At 39.1% G+C, this 19,956-nt stretch overlaps 1 protein-coding gene across 5 annotated transcripts in view; it reads left to right on the top strand.

The window, feature by feature from the left end:
- The window catches only part of HMGCLL1 (3-hydroxy-3-methylglutaryl-CoA lyase like 1), a 138,464-nt gene extending 133,270 nt beyond the window's left edge, over positions 1-5,194 (top strand). For all 5 annotated transcript variants that reach the window (XM_067753465.1, XM_067753464.1, XM_067753463.1 and 2 more), the window contains one exon: positions 3,874-5,194. In XM_067753465.1, the coding sequence (XP_067609566.1) occupies positions 3,874-3,975 (102 nt within the window). In that variant the 3' untranslated portion in view covers positions 3,976-5,194. The remainder of the gene's footprint in view (positions 1-3,873) is intronic.
- The last annotated feature ends 14,762 nt before the right edge of the window (positions 5,195-19,956 follow it).

Genomic DNA, 19,956 nt, shown 5'->3' with positions numbered 1-19,956 from the left:
ATCCAGTTTGATTTCACACACTTTGCAAATTTGAGCCTGTCTTTGCTATTATGATTATTGTTTTTGCTGTTTTGTTTTCCTTGGAGGAAAACTAAGATCTTGATTTTCTCATGGTGACAAGTAGGGCTTCTGGAAGAGAGCCCAGGGCACTTTTAAAATGGCCAGTGGAGGACCACAGCTTAATAATACTTAGCATGTGAGCAAGAATACTCTCTTTACAAGTGCTACCTGAAAAAGTCACATGCTCTATAATAACCCACGAAAATTAGTACCTTGTTTTGCCACATGCTTGTTAAAATGGCCTACCAGTCTCTAAGGCAGATTTTCTTTTTTTTTAAGGATAAAATATAAAAGGCAAAAAACTGTTCACAGATTATCAGAAGTTCAAAATGTTTTCTGAGATGTAAAGCATCACCTGGATTGCAGAATGGAATTGTCCTCTCCATCTCTCCTCTCTCTCCTCTTCCCTCGTTCTACTGAGCGATGCTCCTGCAGCAGCCAGCTTGTCGGCACTCTCCTTCCCTGTGGCATTCGGTTTCTCACCTCCACCCCTTGCTCCTGCTTTCACCACCCCTTGGAATAGCCTTACTGCCCATACTCGATTTCACCTGGAAAGTGAGGCACCACCATCCTCAAAAACGCACCTTCTAGCATCTCCCTGCTGATTTCCCAGGCCCACACTGCTGGGTTCCTCTCCTCTGTGTTTCCAGGCTACCTTTGTGTCTTCCTCTGAACCTACCACAAGGCTGTAGAACCATCTTCTTTCTGTGTCTAGGTCCCCCTGCAGGCAGAAATATAGTATGACAGCTGATTCACAGGTGCCTGTTGCCTAGAGACCCTCAATAATGTTCAGTGAAAGACTGATACCACTTGGCACTAAACGCCAGGAGCCTCTCTTCTCTGGTTAGAAATAGCTATTACAAAGTAGCCTGATTGTTTCCATCATTTCCATTAGAAATGTATGACCGTGACAGAAGTAGAAATCCTTTCTTTTCTTAAAATTTATTTTATTGAAGTATAGTTGACCTGCAGTGTTATGTTAATTTCTACTGTAAAGCAAAGTGATTCAGTTATATATATATATATTCTTTCTAATATTCTTTTCCATTATGATTTATCACAGGATATTGAATGCATTTCCCTGTGCTATACAGTAGGGCCTTGTTGTTTTATCTGTCCGGTATATAATAGTTTGCATCTGCTGATCCCAAACTCCCAATTCATAGAAATCCTTTCTTGAAGATTTAAATGACTTGGTTGAACTCAGCTGAGTCAACATATGAACTCTGCTTCATATGTGTCAGGCCATGCGGGTCCAAATGCAAATAAGCCATGTCTCCATTCCTAAGAATTTCACAGTTCAAAGACAGTTGTTACATTGGATATCAGCCAACAAGCCAAGACTCTCTGTACAACCTGTATCACTATGTCTCCCATGCCTAGTCAACTACCAAGAGCTACTGCTTCAACTTCTAAAATATTTTGGTTGTTTGTTCCTTCCTTACTATCCTTGCTGTAGCTACATCAGCACAAGTTCTTATCTCTTTCCTGGATATTCATCCTCCACACTGGTCTGCTGGCTTCAGGCTGCCTTTAAATTCATCCTCCTTGCTACCATAAAAGATTTTATCTAAAACACAAATATGAATATGCCTTGCTCCTACTTGGGTACTCATCAGTGGATTCCCATTTTCTGAAAAGCAAGGCTGTGTTCTACACATTTTATACCTTTTCGAGTCACGTCGGCCCATTCCTTTCCATGTATCCCATGGTATTTTTCAGATGTCTGGTACCCTTCTCTGCTGACAATGCCTCATTCCTCTTACTTCTTCTCAAGGACTCATACTGTCCGTACAAGCCTCAGGTTAGGATTTACCTTCCTGGCACCCTTCCCTGACACACTCCTCTCCATTTGTTTCCATACCCTTTTCCTCAGTGGGTTGACTACCCTGCAGCTCTGCCCTCACGATCATCCGAGCATCTCTCTCTCTCAGTGACTTTAGTGGAAGTACTGGATTTCCTGTTTAGGGCTCCATATTGCCTGCTTGACCACAGGCACCCTCAAGACAGAAACCATATTCTGCGAGAAGTTCTTGAAACCCCCAAATGGATCATAGTACATGACACGTATTTAAACACCTGGTTTAAGTGCTAAAAGATTTAAGAATAAATGCAACATTATTTCATAAAGGTATCTGTTCATTAAATAAAACGGTAGAGGAAGGCCGAAACAGAATCCTTTAGTACGATACCAACCAATCCCACTGCGTAATTGCTATAAATGGAATTACTGGAAAGCAAAAAAGAATGCTGGTGACTAAAATCTTATTATCTTTTGTTAGATGTAATTCAGAAATGAAAGACACACATGTAGCTTATTATTTACAAAATTTACATATTACTAGATTAAGGATGTAAAACTAAAATGTGCCTAACAGATACTCCACCCAAAACCATTACTATGACAAAACCAAAGCACATGTTAGTACCCTAAAAACAACTTCACAATAAAAAGAAACAGTGAAAATTACTTACCTGTCATTTTACAAAATATTTTTGATGATTTTTTTTTTTTTTTTTTTTCGGTACGCGGGCCTCTCACTGCTGTGGCCTCTCCCGTTGTGGAGCACAGGCTCCGGACGCGCAGGCTCAGCGGCCATGGCTCACGGGCCTAGCTGCTCCGCGGCATGTGGGATCATCCCGTACCGGGGCACGAACCCGTATCCCCTGCATCGGCAGGCAGACTCTCAACCACTGCGCCACCAGGGAAGCCCTTTGATGATTTTTAAACAGAAGTAAACTACAAAGAAAACAGTGCCCTAAAAGTTTCTAGAGAGAAGTAACTACCTATATCAAAATGATGATCTCTTTTTGATCACTTGTATGAAAAGCCCCTATGAGTATTTATACTTGTCTGTTTTAAGAAAACGACAAACTTACATACATTTTGAAAACTACTCCTTAATAGCAAGGGAGCCTGAGTCTGTTTGATTTTAAGTCCCTGTTGTTTCTAGTCTGAGTTGAGGGAGGACATAGGAGCTTACGAAATATTACATGGGGCAAATCTCTGGTTAATCCACCTAACACTGTGCCCCCGTTCCACCCTCCCCACCCCCCACCCCCACAGTGACAGCACAGGTGCAGGGTGGAAACCTCGATGGTGATCTTTGGCTCCACCAAGCCCAAGATGCCGAGCCTGCCTTGAACTTGGCCTTCATACTCAACTGTCGATCTGTCATCCATGGATTTACCAAAGCCTTTGTTGATCCTACTTATGCTTTCAAACAGTACAGCCTCTCAGGCAAACAAGTTCCAGATGTGTACTAAATACTACTTCATTTTATTGGACTACCTCCTTCAATTTCATGCCAGTAAGAGTGTTTCTGAACATGGTTAAAAATTATACATTCATCTTTCCCATATTTCTTACAGCTTTATCAGGTTTGTTTCTTCATATCCTAAGATATACTAAGAGGGTCTTTTTTCCCCCCTAAGTCCTTAACTTTGAACTCCTCCAAATGATTATCATTTTAATTGCCCTTCACTGATATTTTGTAGAGTCTTTCTGGTTCCACTGTTGTCCTTTGTAGAGTTTAGGTATCAGCATGAATTACACTGAGTTATTCAGGTGTGACTAGCCTATGGTTTTATACTAGGGTCAGATTCAAGATATGTTTTAATAACGCAGAAAAATCTAAAGCTACATAATTCATGGAGATAAATGCCGCCCCCCCCATCAATAATGAACAGCATTTTGTTTAGTAATTTTAAGTGGTTAAGTAACGACTAATACAATTAAAAGGAATCTGTTTTGTCTTCTTTCTCCTTAACCCCCTTTCCCACCTGGTATCACTGTCATCTTTGTCTCACCAGGGTGTGAATCTTTACAAAGTGATGGAAGCTGGTGACTTCATCTGCAAAGCTGTGAATAAAACTACAAACTCTAAAGTAGCACAAGCCTCATTCAACGCTTGACTTGAATGCATTTGTGAGTTAAGGCTGAGAAGCTCCATTTCAGCTACAGATACTCAACTGAAAATCATTACTGCCAACTTGTTCTGAAATGTGAAGTAATAGACAAGAGTGGGGGGAAAAAAGAGATACTTTGAAAAAGAGTAGGCTGGATAGATTACAGAAATTGACTGGAAGATACACCAGTCATCAGGTGAATTGCAAGCCGGGGCTAAATAATAAAATTTGTGGACATGCTTTGAACTTGGAGAAAAGTCTACTCTTTTGCTCTTATAGAAATAACTTTTTAATTTAGTCGACGTGAAAATTGACTTCAGATTTCCCTAAGTATCAAAAACTGTGTTAATACTTAATCAAGCTGGCTTAGCACAGCATACATATCATCAGTAGTTTATGAGCTCCTGCATGGTGTGCAAAGTGTGTGGCCTCCATATTATACGTTATGTGCCTCTGGATCTCAACTTCCCATTTGCCAAGTCAGTTAAATTATGAACCAAGTGCCAAATCTCCATCTGACCCTACATAATTTTTAGCGATAGAACTTTTATATTTCAAGTATGCTAACATCTGTTAATTATTTCAGTGGCTTTATCTTGTTCCAGGAGGCTGTGGTCAGTGACAAGTTGCCACACCCTGGAAACATATTACCTTCCATGTTTGTCACATGCATCCAGTTTACCTTGCTTTCCCTCTCATCAGCTGTAGTGAAAACCAGGAGCATGTTACTCGGCTATTGAGAAATAAGGGGTACAACTTTCATCCCAATGTCTAAGTTGCAGTGATGAGAATAGAGTGATACATGTACTTTTATCATTTTCAGCTCACTTCCAAATTGTCCAAGAAATGTCACTGTGATCCTAAGAATATTAAGGCAGTTATTAAAATTCATGAAAAAAAACAACTTTTCCATTGATTCAGTTTGATTAAATCACATCTGTTTGGGGTTGACTTTTTATGGTTATTTTTAATGTTGAAGTGGCTGAAATTTTATCTTTTGTAATAGCATTGCCAGAAATAGCAAAAATTAATATATCAAAGTTGAGAAGAGGCACAGGACGGCTATGTTAAGAAAGAAACGTTTCTGTAACCTATGCAGATCATATGGGGACAGTATTATTCCATGTGGATCTGAATCGTCAGTTTTATTATTTATGTAGACTTCTCCAAGGATACTGGGTGATCTTATCTTTGAATAAATTTGAATAGAATTTGAAATATGAAAGTGAGCATTGTGAGCTTTCTGTTAAATATTCATCAAAACCACAGAAATAAATTCAAGAAAATAAGAGAAGTACTGATTATACCTACATTAACTTTAAAGATACACAATCAAAAGAAAAGGATCACAAGGGAAGCATATTGGAAATTGACAAAAACTAAGTTCCTACGGATAAGGCTAACGCTCAGGTCATGATGGGTGACAGAGCAGGAGCTTGTCTTCAGAACTGAATGATTCCTTGCGTTTGGGTTAGTGCTGGGGCAGGGTCAGTGCAGAGAGCAAGCAAAATTGCAGCTCTTTGTGGATCTGTTACATCATCTCTTTTCAGGAAGAACATGACACTGCACCCAGGGGCAGGAATGGGACACGTGCCCTAGTGTACACAGCAGGATACCTACCCATCTTCTGAGGAGACTGACTTTTCCTCTCTCTTATGCAACTGTGGAATTCTTAGTTTTGAGATGTTCGGCAAAGCATCAGTTGATGCAAACTGCTTATAGAAACAGTGAAAGGCAAAACTTTGTTGTTTAGAAATAAAAACCACGGACTCTCCAAAAGGCAGAGCAAGTCGTGAAAACCCCAGGTGCAGCCTAGCACACACTTACATGGCACACACATCAGTCTACCAGTTCATATCCCAGAACACCTGGAAGATTCCTAATCACACGCATCACAGGAAATTTTGTGTTTTAGGTCTGTTATCCTTTCTCCACCCAAACCATCTAAACCCTTCTGCTAACTTAAAGAGAGTTTCTTTTCTGGTTTTGGGGAAAAAAAATCACATAATCAATAAAGCTGCCTGAAGTCCATAGGCAGAATCCCCTCAAAGCTATGTTTCCACTAACTAGGAAACTTTGGAATTGTTGTAGGACCTACCCAAACAACCCACCCACACATAAACCCACACCAGGGTTTGCCCTAGGTGAAAGCTTAGGAATGGCAAAGCAATTATGAAATACATATAGAAGTAAACTTTTATGACATCTGCCCTTTAAGGCTACTGTAAAACGTAGAAATTTTCTAAATTCTGGATTCATGAAATTCATAAAGCAAAGAAATGGAAACTGCCTATGACTTGCTGAGAAAATTCAGAATGCCCTTTTATGTTACTTATTCTGATCACTATAACATTTAATAAATACCCTTTTAGCTACACTTATATGGCTATTCATTTCTATTTATGTGCATGAACTCCAGACGTGCAAGTGACAGGTTACTTAGCATTGAATACGTAAGCCACCAATATCCCTATCACAGCAGTAAAGGAGAGCTAAAATAAGGCCTGGGAACCCTCCAGAAATCTGTATCAAATAGGCACGTGAAGACTTGCTGTGAATACCCATAATTGTTTGCAAAGTGCTTTTGTGGACTAGAAGATAGAAGTTTTATGCTTGTGTGGGGCAGGTCTAAAAGTTAAAAAGGAATAGTTTTGGAGGTATAGAGCTCGGGAGGAAAGCGGGGGCTAGGGAGGAAGGCAGGGAGGAGGGATGCAGGATGGAAGGAGGAGGAGACGGTGGGGAGAGAGGGAGGGAGAGAAAGAGAGGGTTGAGAAACTGTATTTATGTCCTGCCTGTGAGCAGCTCCAGTGGAAGGCATCTCCTGCTCTGGTAGAAGCACCAGTTAGGCTGCTTTAAACTGCAGACGATAGTAAACCTCAACTCCATGGGCTTAAGCAGCAACAGTTTTCTCAGATATCTCAGAAATATTGCTTTTCCACCATCATTTAGCTTCGTGACTCAATTATGTTACAAGATAAGAGTTTCTGCCCATTTCCCTGTTGGCACCTTTGGGCTCCTGCACCTGGGAGTTGCAAGATGGTTGTAGCACTTCTGGGTTTCACCCTTCCCACAGGGCTCAGCCTCTGCTGAAGGCTTTTTCTTCTGGAATGCCTGTTTTTAATCAATGAAGAGCATTTCCCCCACCCCATCCCAAACTTCCTCTCCTGTTTCACTGGGCAGAACATCATCATGTGCCCCTCCCTTAACCACTTATGTGCGGAAAAGACCGTTAGGATACACAAGCCAAGATTATGGGTGACCTTGAGTGGATCCATGCAGTGGTGGGGAAAGAGAACCCTGTAGGAGCACGTTTCCTGGTGAGACAGGGTGGGAGAATTGAAGGCAGAAGAGCTCACACCTCTCAGGAAGGAGATGTATCCAAGTTCTCTGAAACTGGAGGAATGGATGGAAATAGAAAAAGTTTCAAACGTGAGAGGAGTAGGTTTTAAGGGGAAAGTAGTCCATCTTGCTAATTGGTCTCTATATTTTTCAGGAAGGTAGGAAGTGAGATCTGCGAGCATTAAAACCGGGGGTGGAGTGAGGGCTTGAGAAGAATGGTAATGTGTGAAACCCACCCAGAGCAGTATTACAGGTTAACGTACTCTAAAAAATAGTACAGATGAACTTATTTACAAAAACAGAAACAGACTCACAGACATAGAAAACAAACTTATGGTTACCAAAGGGGAAAGGTGTGTGGGGGGGGATAAATTAGGAGTTTGGGATTAACAGATGTACACTACCATATGTAAAATAAATAAGCAACAAAGATTTACTGTATAGCACAGGGAACTATATTCAATGTCTTACAATAACCTATAATGGGAAAGAATAGAAAAAAAAGAATATGGATATATACATATATACGTATGACTGAATCACTTTGCTGTACACCAGAAACTAACAATATTGTAAATCAACTATACTTCAATTAAAAAAAAATGAAGTTAACTTACTCTGTAACAGTTTTCCAGGGGCTGTTATGTGCTAAATCTAAGTCCACTTCCTGGTCCTCATGCGACCTTTACACCTGTGTTCCACACACTCTCCCCTCTTGAAGCACTTCTTGATTTTTGTGGCCCTGCTCTCTCCTGGGTCCTACTACATCCTTGGTCCCAGGTCCTACCACCTCTTTCATTGTTTGGTCTCCTTCTTCTCTCTATTGTGTTTAACTAGAGACTCACAAATGCAAAATTGCTTACACCCCGCCCCCTCATCCAAATGTGTTCTGTGGCCAGCAGTTTTGTCATCACCTGCTTTTGGGAGCTTTTGGGAAAAGCAGAATCTGGGGCTCCACTCCAGACTGACTGCATCACCATCTGCATTTTTAACAAGATCCTTGCAGGACTCATATGTTTATTACAGTTTGAGAAGCACTTGCCAGTTTGACACCTCCTCTCGGGTATCTAACACTTATTGGAAGCTCCATGTATTCCAAGTACCTTGTGGCACTTCCCCTTGTGTGTTGTGTCCTAGCCTGTTGTCTTTTCTCTGCTCCTGGAACAAGTCAGCCTGGGACCCATTGCAGGTCCTTTACCTGGTTATTCTCTCTTCCAGTCATGGGTCATGCTCCTTCCCTGGCTGTGATTTCTGGTCACTCAGGTCCTGACAGCATAAATATCACCTCCTTAGTGAGTCTTCCCAGACAACTCCAACTAAAGTAAGGCTTTAGTTACTTTCTCTCACATCAACTTGTTTCATTTAACTCTTTACTTGTTTATTTAACTCTCTACTTGTTTATTTAGTTGTTTATTTTCTTTCTTTCCCCAAGAAAATACACGCTCTAAGAGGGCAGGGTCTTTGCTGTGTTTAACATTCTTACTTCCTTAGGGACTGGAGTAATAGCTATCTATTACATAGTGGTTAGGTGGAAAAATAAAAATAGAAATGAGTTAATTTCAAACAAGAAGAAGGGGAGTATGTGACACAAATGTCACATCCCCTGCCAGCTTCCTCCCCTGGATTCTGTTTCCTGGCAAGATCCAATTGAACAGGCTTGTCATCAGGATTTCTCCAGGATGCTTGGATCGGAGACAGATTTCACCAATTTTCTATACGTGGTATCCCTCAAGCTTATTATAACAGCAAATTAAAATATACACATCAACTGTGAGAAGGAGACACTGACCCTAATGCTCAGCCCCAGAAGAGAGGAGGTGTACTGGACTTACTGCCCATCCATCTGTCCTGAGTTGTCTTTGGCATCATCTGATCTATTACTTAACCACTGTGCAACCTCAGTTGATTTACCAATCCCTTTAAACCTCACTTCAAAACTCACTTCCTTTACATATAAAACTTGGATAATAATGACACTTATTTACACAGCTGTTGGAAGGATTTCATGAAATAATGCTTACAAGTGTTTGGCAAAGTGCCCATAAGTGGTCAATAAATGTTAACTATCATCATTTTTATTGCCCCTTTCTAGGGCACTGCCCTGGAGTGGAACTCCTCCTCCCTTATGAGTGGTTTAACCCTCATGGAGGCTTTCATAAAAGATCATCCTGTATTCTGTTCCATGAAAAGGGTACATTGTCTTAAAAGGCCTGCCATGATCCCAAAAGAGACAGCTCACCGTTAAACCCCAGAACCATGTAATCTTAAATTGGCACCAAATTTCCATGCTTCACTTCTTACACTGCGTCATTGAACTATGCCTTTTGAGCTGACTTTTCTGTATTTCATGGGACTGTAGTTACTGTAGAAACTTACTATGAGACTTATGCTGAGTAACCCTGTCTAAAGAACATCTTAACAGCCTTAGTCTCCATATCCTGAATCACTTAAAGACAGAAATATCACAAACATTAGGAATTTATTCCTACTCTTTTGATGGTTGCATGATTGGATTGGTATCTATTGCCACCTTAGAGCTGCCAGTGTTTCCTTGGTGGGCTATCAAATTAGGCAGACTTCTCTTTTCTCCTTGTTCTACAGAATATCATTCTGTATGCTTCGATCATGAAGTCGTGAGCTTTGCTGAAAAAGACTATTCTTTGGTTCCATGGGAGCCATGGAGCCATGGTTCCAGGGATCCATCCTCTGACCTGAGCCATAGTATCAAGCTTATGTGGCTTAGGGAAAGGCTTATACACTTCTAGGAATCAAATGGTAATATCTCACAACTTCTGGTAACTGTTTCATCTGAACTTTCCTTTCTACAGCTAGTTCTTTAAGATCATTGGTAAAGTAGACCAACAACATGTCACGGCTAACCACACCATTATCCTGAGTCATCTGAATCCTGAAGAGCTGTCTCTCAATCAGATAGTTTCACGGTGGCCCCTCTCTATCTGTACATGGATGCTAATATATTGGATTGTTGGGCAGATATTCTGGAAACTTTCTGAGAAGCACCACCTGCTTTTCTTTTTTCCCCCAAGAGATTCATCTAGATGTAACTGGATCATCTGGGAGTCAGCTGATAAAATTCATATTCTGAATGTGTGTATGTTCCGAAGTAGAGGGGAAGCAATGAAATTGGAATACCAGTGTCTGGCTCTTTCTTTTTTCTTTGTTTCTTTGTTCCTTCCTTCCTTCCTTCCTTCCGAAAATAGTTTATTTGGAAATATTTCCATTTTTAGATTTATTTTTGCTGAAAACAATGTATGCCCCCCATAAAAACTTCCTATCTTCTCACTATAAGACAACATTGGAAAATGACTCCTTCACTTTGTCTAAAAACCTTTCAACAAGAACCCCAGTAGTTTTCTTTTTAAAATTCATTTGCTTAAAATATAAAAGTCCAATTTCTTCTGGTAACTTTGTAAGAATAACTGACATATACATGGCAGCCACCTAGTGAATTTCAATAAAATCTTTTCTATGAAATTGGTGGATGGGACTTAAAACCTCAGTCATGGTTTTGTAAGTTTAGCCCTGGGTGCATTTCTGTTTCTAGTCACCTATCTTTGGCAGCTTGCTTTCTTTCCTTCCCAACTTTATTGAGATATAATTGACATGTAACATAGTGTAAGTTTAAGATGTACAATGAGGTGACCTGATGCACTGATATATTACAAAATGATCACCACCATGGTGTTAATTAATACCTCCACAATGTCACATAATTCCCATTACTTTTTTGTGATGAAAACATTTACAGTCTACTCTCTTAACAACTTTGAAGTATATAATATAGTATTATTAAGCTCATAAGTACACAGAACAGGTTGGTGGTTGCCAGAGACAGGGAATGGGGAGTGGGCAGAATGGATAAAGGGGGGTCAAAAGTCACGAACTTCCAGTTATAAAATAAGTAAGTCATAGGGATGTAATGTACAGAATGGTGACAGTAGTTAATAATACTGTATTGCATATTTGAAAATTGTTGAGACTAGATCTTAAAAGTCCTTATCACAAGAAAAAAAATTGTAATTATGTATAGTGATGGATGTTAGCTAGATTTATTGTGATAACTATTTTGTAATATACACAAATATTAAATCATTGTGTTGTACAACTGAAACTAAAATGTCAATTATACCTCAATAAAAAAATAATAAGTATTTATTGAGCACCTACTGTATAATTAGGATTGTATGTATCTGTGACTAATGAGAATACAGAGGTACATGGTTGCAGTTATTTTTCTAACACCTTAAACAATAAAATGTCTGACTCCATTTTTGACACGTGACCACTGATAGCATTTAAGTACCCCCATACCCCATTATCCTTCTGTGCCAGATCTGGGCCAGCTCTTAAGAAAGCCCTGGTGCTCTGTCCATTGGTGCTGGAGGGGAATTCAAATCATGCCATCACCAGCAGGGAATTTCAAACTGTGCAGGAACCACTCCGCCCCTTGGCTCTACTCCCCAGCACAGTAAATCTCAGGGCCATTCACCCCTTCCTTCCACAAGCCATTTTCAGACCTGCTTGAATATCTTCCCTGATCTTCTCAGAAAGAATCCCTATGTGAGACATACATCTCTTCATACCCTCTTGGTGTGTTTGGCATCATCAGTCTCCACATCTGAACTCATTTTGGTGGAGGCCCATCCCATCTATGTGAGTAGATAGCATTATACCCTGTAATGCTATTTTCCTGCTTCACCACAATGAAAGCAGGTTATTTTTCAATTTTATGCTGGTTTCCTCATGGTCCCAATATGGCTTCTGTAGCTCCAGTCTTTATATTCACATTCAAGGCCAGAAGGATGGACAATGAAAGACTTGGTGCATCTGTCTCTTTTTCTCAGGAAAATTTTAACTTACTCATTGACATTGGCCAGAACTGTGTCACATCACTGTGCTTAGCTGCTAAAGTCAGGGAATTCAAGCATTTTACTTGAGTATATTTCCACCCCAAACAAAATCATAATTCTCTGTATGGATATGCATGAGACTGGATCCCGGGAAAGCAACTGCCTATATCAGTCAGGCCAAAGAGGATCCTGGGATATAATAATGAGCAAAATGACCAGTGGTCCCTTATGGAACTGTCTGATGGTGGGGATCATAGAAAGTATCATCAAGTGTCAATTACATGTGGAATAAGTGCCATGAATGAGAAACTAATCTTTAAACGTGCATGGTAGAGGTATGACCTTGTCAAGTATTTCCATCTGTAGGACATGATTCAAGAGATGAGACCTGAAAAAAGAATTAAGTTGTTAAATAGTAGAAGAGGAGGGAAAAGACCATTTCATGTTGAAGGGAACATTATGTGTAAAGACCCTTTGGAAGGAAGGATGCATCTGGGAAACTCAAAGAATGTCAGTGTGGCAGAAGCACAGGGGAAAATGGGGGAATGTGGGTGTGTGGACACAGCTGGTTGATAAAGAGCTCAGAAATTATAATATGCAGGAATTCAGATAGACAGATACTTGGGAGTTATGTTTAGAGCCTCAAACTTCTTCCACACCCAGGTGCTCATGGATAAGACATAGCAATCACTCTTTGCATCTATGTATATTTTTGGTAAAAGAAGGCAGACATTTAAAAAGGGCTAAATTACTTAAGAGGAATTAATTTTGCCATGTGATATGTCATTATTCCAGTAAATGTTTCTCAAACCACGCTCAATTCCTTAGGTCTAAATAAATATAAAAAAGAGACGGATGTATCTTTCCTCCTATTGACTGTCTGTTAAGGAACACTTGGAGTGAGAACCATATCTTTTAAAATTTTTTAAATTACCTTGATATTCTTGTAATGGGAGGAAGGGAATGAATGGTCAACTCCTCTCCCATTATTGCCTGTCAAGTTGATTTTTTCCTGGAGATGTGGGGCTCTAGTAACATAAGAGAAAATTATTTTCTCTTTGGATCTGTATACTCAGTCATGAATCAGAGGGTAAAATTGTAAAATATGTTCCAGAAAACAAATAGGGTATAGTAACAAACTAGAGATGTGTCATGAAGGAGAAATGATGAATAATTAACAAGGCTTTGTGTTGTCCTGCTTTGCACTGGATGATAAACTAAATATGGAAGAACTTGAAAGACTATGCTATGGGAACAGTAAGGAAAAAAAAAAAGGATAAATTATCCCGTAATTAGATTTTACTTGACTCTGAAGAATGTTTAGTAGACTTAGCATTATGCAGGGTTCAACCTAGGAGACCTTTAAAGAATGGTTGTCATTTGACACAAAGTCAATTTATGTATTTGATAAGAACTTCTAGAAGCCCTGGTCTACATAGCTTTAAGTTAAAGTTCTATGTCTTGTTTTCTAGAAGTATCATTTAGGGAAATAAAGTATGTCTTTAAATTTCTTTGTGACCCTCAAAGTACCTAAAACAGTGACCACAAACTGCTGTTGTGAAGTTCTTTATTTATATGATGTTATAATATTTTTATCTGTATGTTGGCCTTTTTCAGGAATACTGGCCTTATTCTGGACAATAACCTGTATTAGAGGTTTTCAAATCTGCAGTTCTTTGTAGAATCATGTCAAGGTGAACCAATAGCAAGTACTTAGGATGGAATTAATAACAGTTTTATTGATACAAGGTGCTTTGCACCAGCTGTCAAACACGGACTGGAGTCCTTAGCTATTCTTCACTCTGAATTCATAAAGAATAGTGTCCCTATAGGACAATTTTAATTGGAAGCATATTTTTCCCCCATAAGGCAAACTCGGGGTCACAAGAGGTAACCTGAAAGATTGCTCCACCATATGTTATCCCCAGAAAATATATTCCCCCAAATATCATGATACACAAGGGGCAAAGATTACATAAGTCTTAAGATAAACTTCCCATCAAGTCAGTTTACCATAAATTGAATGGTTGGGTTTCAAATGAAGGCAAGATGCAATTTAGACTCTGGTATACATTAGGAAAATGAAAATTATGTTATCCACCAGCTTGAGTGCCTGTTTCTTTCATGCTAAACTTCCTAGTATGTATGCTTCAAGATATTCAAGGATGAACATAATGTATGGTTATAGATTCTGGAAACCAGAAAATGTAAGGCTTTTTATTATAGTAAAGTTAAATTTATAGTACTTCTTATTTTCATAGACTTTAAAAGAAGTCTATTATAACATAATTTCAGTTCTCATAAGAAGAAATGGAAGAAATTTTAACAAAGATATTTTCTACATTAATGTTTACTCATAAGTACCTGCGAAATTATTTTTGAATGTTGTTGTGTAATCTGTTAAGTACTAAATAGAATTCTTTTTAAATTTCATGAGGAAATTTAAAAAAAATTGTAAGCCTTCAAAAATGGTCAGCTTCAAGATATAAGTTTTCAATTCTGATAAAAAAATATTTCCATATCCCTGCCTGGTCATGAATAGTTATCTACAAGACTCCAAATGCCTGCCTTCTATTATATAGTATAAATTAATCATAATATATCTTAGTCAGTTTGGGCTGCTGCAACAAAGTACCATAGACTGGCTGACGTATAAAGAATAAAAATTTGTTTCTCACAGCTCTGGACATTGGGATTGTGAGATGTGAGTGCTGGCATGTTTGGATTCTGGTAAGAACCCTCTTCCAGGTTGCAACCTGCTGGCTTCTTGCCTTGTCTTCCCATGGGGGAAAGAAAGCTAGGGATCTCTCGGGGTCTCTTTTATAAGGGCACTAAACCCACTCATGAGGACTCCACCCTCATGACCTAAATGACCTCCCAAAGGCTCCACCTCCAAATACCATCACACTGGAGTTTAGGATTCCAGTATATGTGTTTGGGGGAGATACAACCATTCCATTGAGATTCAACCATTCTGTTGATAGTAAACTTGAAATGAATACATCTGCATGTTGCTTTCCTGTCAAATTCAGGATACCAAGTAATGAGAGTGCAAAGGGATGTGTTGCCAAAATGTTTAATGCTGCCTCAATTGATATTAATTATTATTTAGTCTAAGTCACCCCTACTTGACTTTCAGCCCTTGACTGTCACGTCCAGGTCCACCACAAGAACTGGTATAAAATAGTGTCTAAAGTTAGGTTTAGGTTTAGGGTTAGGGTTAGAAGAATGCCTGTCTTAGAAAAATGCCAGGTTCCGAAGAATTATTTAAATAAATGCTACCTATTTTGATAGACTGTATTGTTACCCCCAAATATTCCCTGGGCCTCTCTGGAGGAAGATTATACTTCACTGATTCAGGCAGCCATATGGCTTGTTTTGGCCAATGAAATGTGAGTGGAAATGTCAGGTATTATCCTTGATGGAACGTTTAAGACCCAACACGTACTTTGTTACAATCTCTAATTTACCTCTGGTAATAGTCTGGAGAAAAACTGCTTTGTCAGCCTGGACCTCCCCATTATGGCATCAGAGCTTCCCTGTATTGAGCTTTCTTATTGTAATCCATTGACATTTCATGATTGCTTGTTACTGTAGGATAACCCAGCCTATCCTGTTTGCTACACTTATTACTAGGAGTATTATCATAAATAAAGTAGATAATGAAGGCAAATTCAAATATATATTAGAAAATAAAAATATCATAAAAGTTTGTATAACCAGGGGTACTTTAAACGTAAATCAGTTCCTAAGGGGAATCAAACTACTTCTAGTTCAGAAATCTCAACTATGCCCTTGTGCACTTTAACAAAAATATTTTACATTTGACCAGCAAATTAAATCCAATGTGGGGAAATTGATTTAGGGGCTTCTCTGATTGACCTGTGGTGATGATAATTCCAGTGATCTACAAAACTATAACCTCCAAAGGCCTAATTTGAATAGACCTGCAAGCATTGTCTCATAGGTGGTTTTATATTCGGGGCTCTTCCCTGTAATAGGCACCCTCTTGTCTTCTGCCTGCAACAGAGCAGAGATAATTCAGAAAATGGACAAAGAGGGAAACAGGACCAATTTGTCAAATCCTCTGGCACGTTGTTCTCTTTTTTTTCCCTTTTTCTCTTCTCATTTCCTCACATCACCTCATTTCTTTTCCTCTCATTTCCCTTGTCTTTATTTCCTCTCTAATAACTTTCGTTTTTAGTTGAAACATTGTATGTCTGTGATAGAAACATAATGGAAAATCTTAAGCCATCACATTTTTTTTTTTCATTTTCCTTGAATCATGATTCTCTACAGCTCCAAAACCAGTAAAGCAACAAAGTATCCATTACTCCTGAAAAAGACTGTGTACAGTCTTAGAACAAAGGAGTCATTGTTCAGTTGGAGCTTAAAATCTAGCCTTTTCAAGTACTTAAAGGAACAATGGCATTGAAAGCCAGGCTTTGTGAAGAGAGTAGCGTTTTCTAAGTTCTATTGATAAAACTGTCCTTGTATATATCATGATCCAACTCTGGTAAACTTGAGTCATAAAGTTGCACTAAAAGATATAGCATAAAAAATATGGAGGACATAGGGCAAGAAAAGCCCACTTTAGATGGCGACCTTGGAGAGATGGAGGAGAGAGAAAGGCATAGGCTGAGAGTTTAAGCTTTGGCATCCTGCCCCAACTCCTTCCTAACCACCAATCCCCCCCTTACCCCGTCACCATCCCATCCCATCCATGGGGGATCTCACTGGGTGTTAGGGACCAGGGCAGAAATGAGGAACAATGCTTACACCCATATAAGTTTGGGGAAAATCCCAGCATAAGAGGCCTTACTTCTTTCCTCTCAGCAAAGTTGTACGTTAATTATATTGCCAAATCTGCGTAGCACTGGAACTCTAGTAGGACAGGAGCCATGACTGAAGGAAAGATTTGAAATTAGCTTCAACAAAATAGTGCATAATATAGCCATGTGCAAAGAAAGTAGATGGCCCTTTTGCTCCTCAGAGGAATGCAAGAATGCAGAGACCCTCTCTAGGGAGCCAGAAGAGGCCCAACCTAAGAGGAAGAAAGCTGCCATATATGGGAGCCTCAAAACTGAAAGCCTTGACAAGGAACCACGGTACCCAAAGTAGAAGGGTGGACCAGCCATCCTCAGCAGACTCTGCTGCAGTGTGACCAGATACCAGACAGGACAGTCACTCACAGCAGACACCAGCAAAGATACAGAAGGCAGCACGCATATACCTAAGCATAAGCTACATTCATAAATATACCCTCTTGGAGAGGGAGAGGAGAGAAAGATGTGAGATGTCCTCGAACTGGGAATTCAAAGTTAAAATAGCTGATTCATTTTCCAAGAGGGCCGAGTTCAGGTGAATAAGCATTTTGGTTACCTTTCTTGGCAACTTTAAGATATGTTTCTCATCATCAGGGGAATAGAGGCTTCTGAGACCAGACCATGAATAAATAAATGTAAATATCCATTACCATTACATACATGCTATAATATGTTGTAAGTCAATAGTATAATGTTTGGATCCTTTCCAGTTTTTAAAGTTGCTTTGGTTACTCAGACCTCTTTCATATGTTCCTATGTGAGGGCAGTTACCAATTAAAATATTAGAGCTGCCACTATCGTAAATTTAGAGTCTTAATAACAAAGAATATCCCCAAGCAACATACTCTGAACAGCAGAGGATGAGAATGTGGCCTTATAAAATGGTATCCTGACAGATAAAAGGGACTATTTGTCTTCTTCAACCCCTAAAATACTTAGTTTATAATTTTTATTCTTTGTATACTTTTGCCTCCCAGTCACTCAAAGAAGATGAATAAGCTGAAATGCAACTGGCAGAAGCCAACTTCTCTAGGTGTTGCCTGTCCAAACATGGGTTACATGCATTACATCAGACACCCACACTAACAATGTTCCCTTCATGCTTAGTCCATAGGTTTGGTAGTCCCATAACCAAAATCTGGCTATTCTTACCAATTTTCTGAGTATTTATATAAAAATATAAGTTATTTGCTAATAGTTCTCTCTACTTTCTCTTTTTTCCTACTGAATGATTCAAAGACTCAAACATGTATTTCTGGACATGATTGGAAATCAAGATTAATTCTTTTTTTTCCCTAGCTTTATTGAGATATAATTGACATGAAACATTGGGTAAATTTAAGAAGTACACATGTGATGATTTGATACAATTATATATTGAGAAATGATTGCCACACCAGGGTTAATTAACACCTTCGTCACCTCACATAATTACCATTTCTTCTGATCTACTCTCCTAACAACTTTCAAGTATAAAATATAGAATTGTTAACTTCAGTCACCATGCTGTACATTACATGCCTAGAACTTATTCATCTTATAACTGGAAGTTTGTACCCTTTGACCACCATCCCTCCATTTTGTTCAGACTCCAACCCCTGGGAACCACGACACTACCCTCTGTTTCTATGAGTTCAGCTTTTTTTAGATTCCACATATCAGTGAGATCATGCAGAGTTTGTCTTTCTCTGTCTGACTTATTTCACTTAGCATAATGCCCTCAAGTTCCCTCCATGTTGTTGCCAATGACAGGATTCTCCTTTTCTTATGGCTTAATAATATTCCTCTGTGTGTGTGTGTGTGTGTGTGTGTGTGTGTGTCTTCTTTATCCATTCATCCATAGATGGACACTTAGGCTGTTTCCATATCTTGGTTACTGTGAATAATGCTGTAATGAACATGGGAGTGTGGATATGTCTTCATGATTCTGGTTTCATATCATTTGGGTATATACCCAGGAGTGGGACTGCTGAATCATATGGTAGATCTATTTTTAATTTTTTAGGAACCTCCATACTCTTCTCCATAGAGGCTGTACCAATTTACGTTCCCACCAACAGTGCAGGAGTGTTCCCTTTTCTCCACACTCTCACCAACACTCACCTCTGTTCTTTTTGATGATGGCCATTCTCAGAAGTGTGAGGTGGTATCACCTTCAATGTCTAATTGTCTTCAGGCTGATGGCTTATGAGATAAGGAATGTACATGTTACTTTATAAGTTATTTCACTTGAAATGCATTTGTGAAAGAGAATGGGATGTGAAATGACTAAAAGCGTGGATCTAAATGTTCTTATGGGCGGTGCCTCTTTGTTAGCTATTTTACAGTATTCTGCAGCTAACTGATTTCTCCTTTCCTGAGGTTGTTTCCCTCCCGTCCTTTATGAAACTTGAAAAAATTAGAGGAAAGAAAGATGGCAGGAGTGGAGGGCGAAAATATGGAAAATGATTAATACCTGTGATGAAAATTTACAGTATTTGTAAGACAGCCAGATGAGTGTGTAAAATGATGTTTTGTTTTCTTTATTACCTAGTTGTACACTTGAAATAAGAACTACCATGATGGGTAGAATACACCTTATAATTTGTACAATGAACCATCCTCGTGAATTTCAATACTTCCGCCAATAATGCTGATCACTCCCCCTTCTGCTCACTCCTCATCCTCACTCCTACACCCCCCTTTGCCTGCCCCCAGTTCTAACAAGTTTCAATACAAACATGAAATGTTAGACAACATATTCCCATCAACCTTTTCGCTCTTCCAAATACCTCAAAACTGATCTTCAAACATTCAAAGACCTCTACTATTGAGGTATCGGGCATTAACAAATTTTGTTTTCCTATTAAATACCTTTAAATTCTACTGTTTTAGTCCAGTTGCTTATTGTTTGCAGAGAATAATTTTGATAGCATGATCCCAAAAGAATAGGTGTCTCTGAAGCTTGCTCT

This window comes from Pseudorca crassidens, chromosome 10 (assembly GCF_039906515.1).
Source record: "Pseudorca crassidens isolate mPseCra1 chromosome 10, mPseCra1.hap1, whole genome shotgun sequence".
NCBI classification, from domain to species: Eukaryota; Metazoa; Chordata; class Mammalia; order Artiodactyla; family Delphinidae; genus Pseudorca; species Pseudorca crassidens.
Note: the sequence above shows the minus strand (reverse complement) of the source record. Positions and strands in the feature narration are given on the sequence as shown.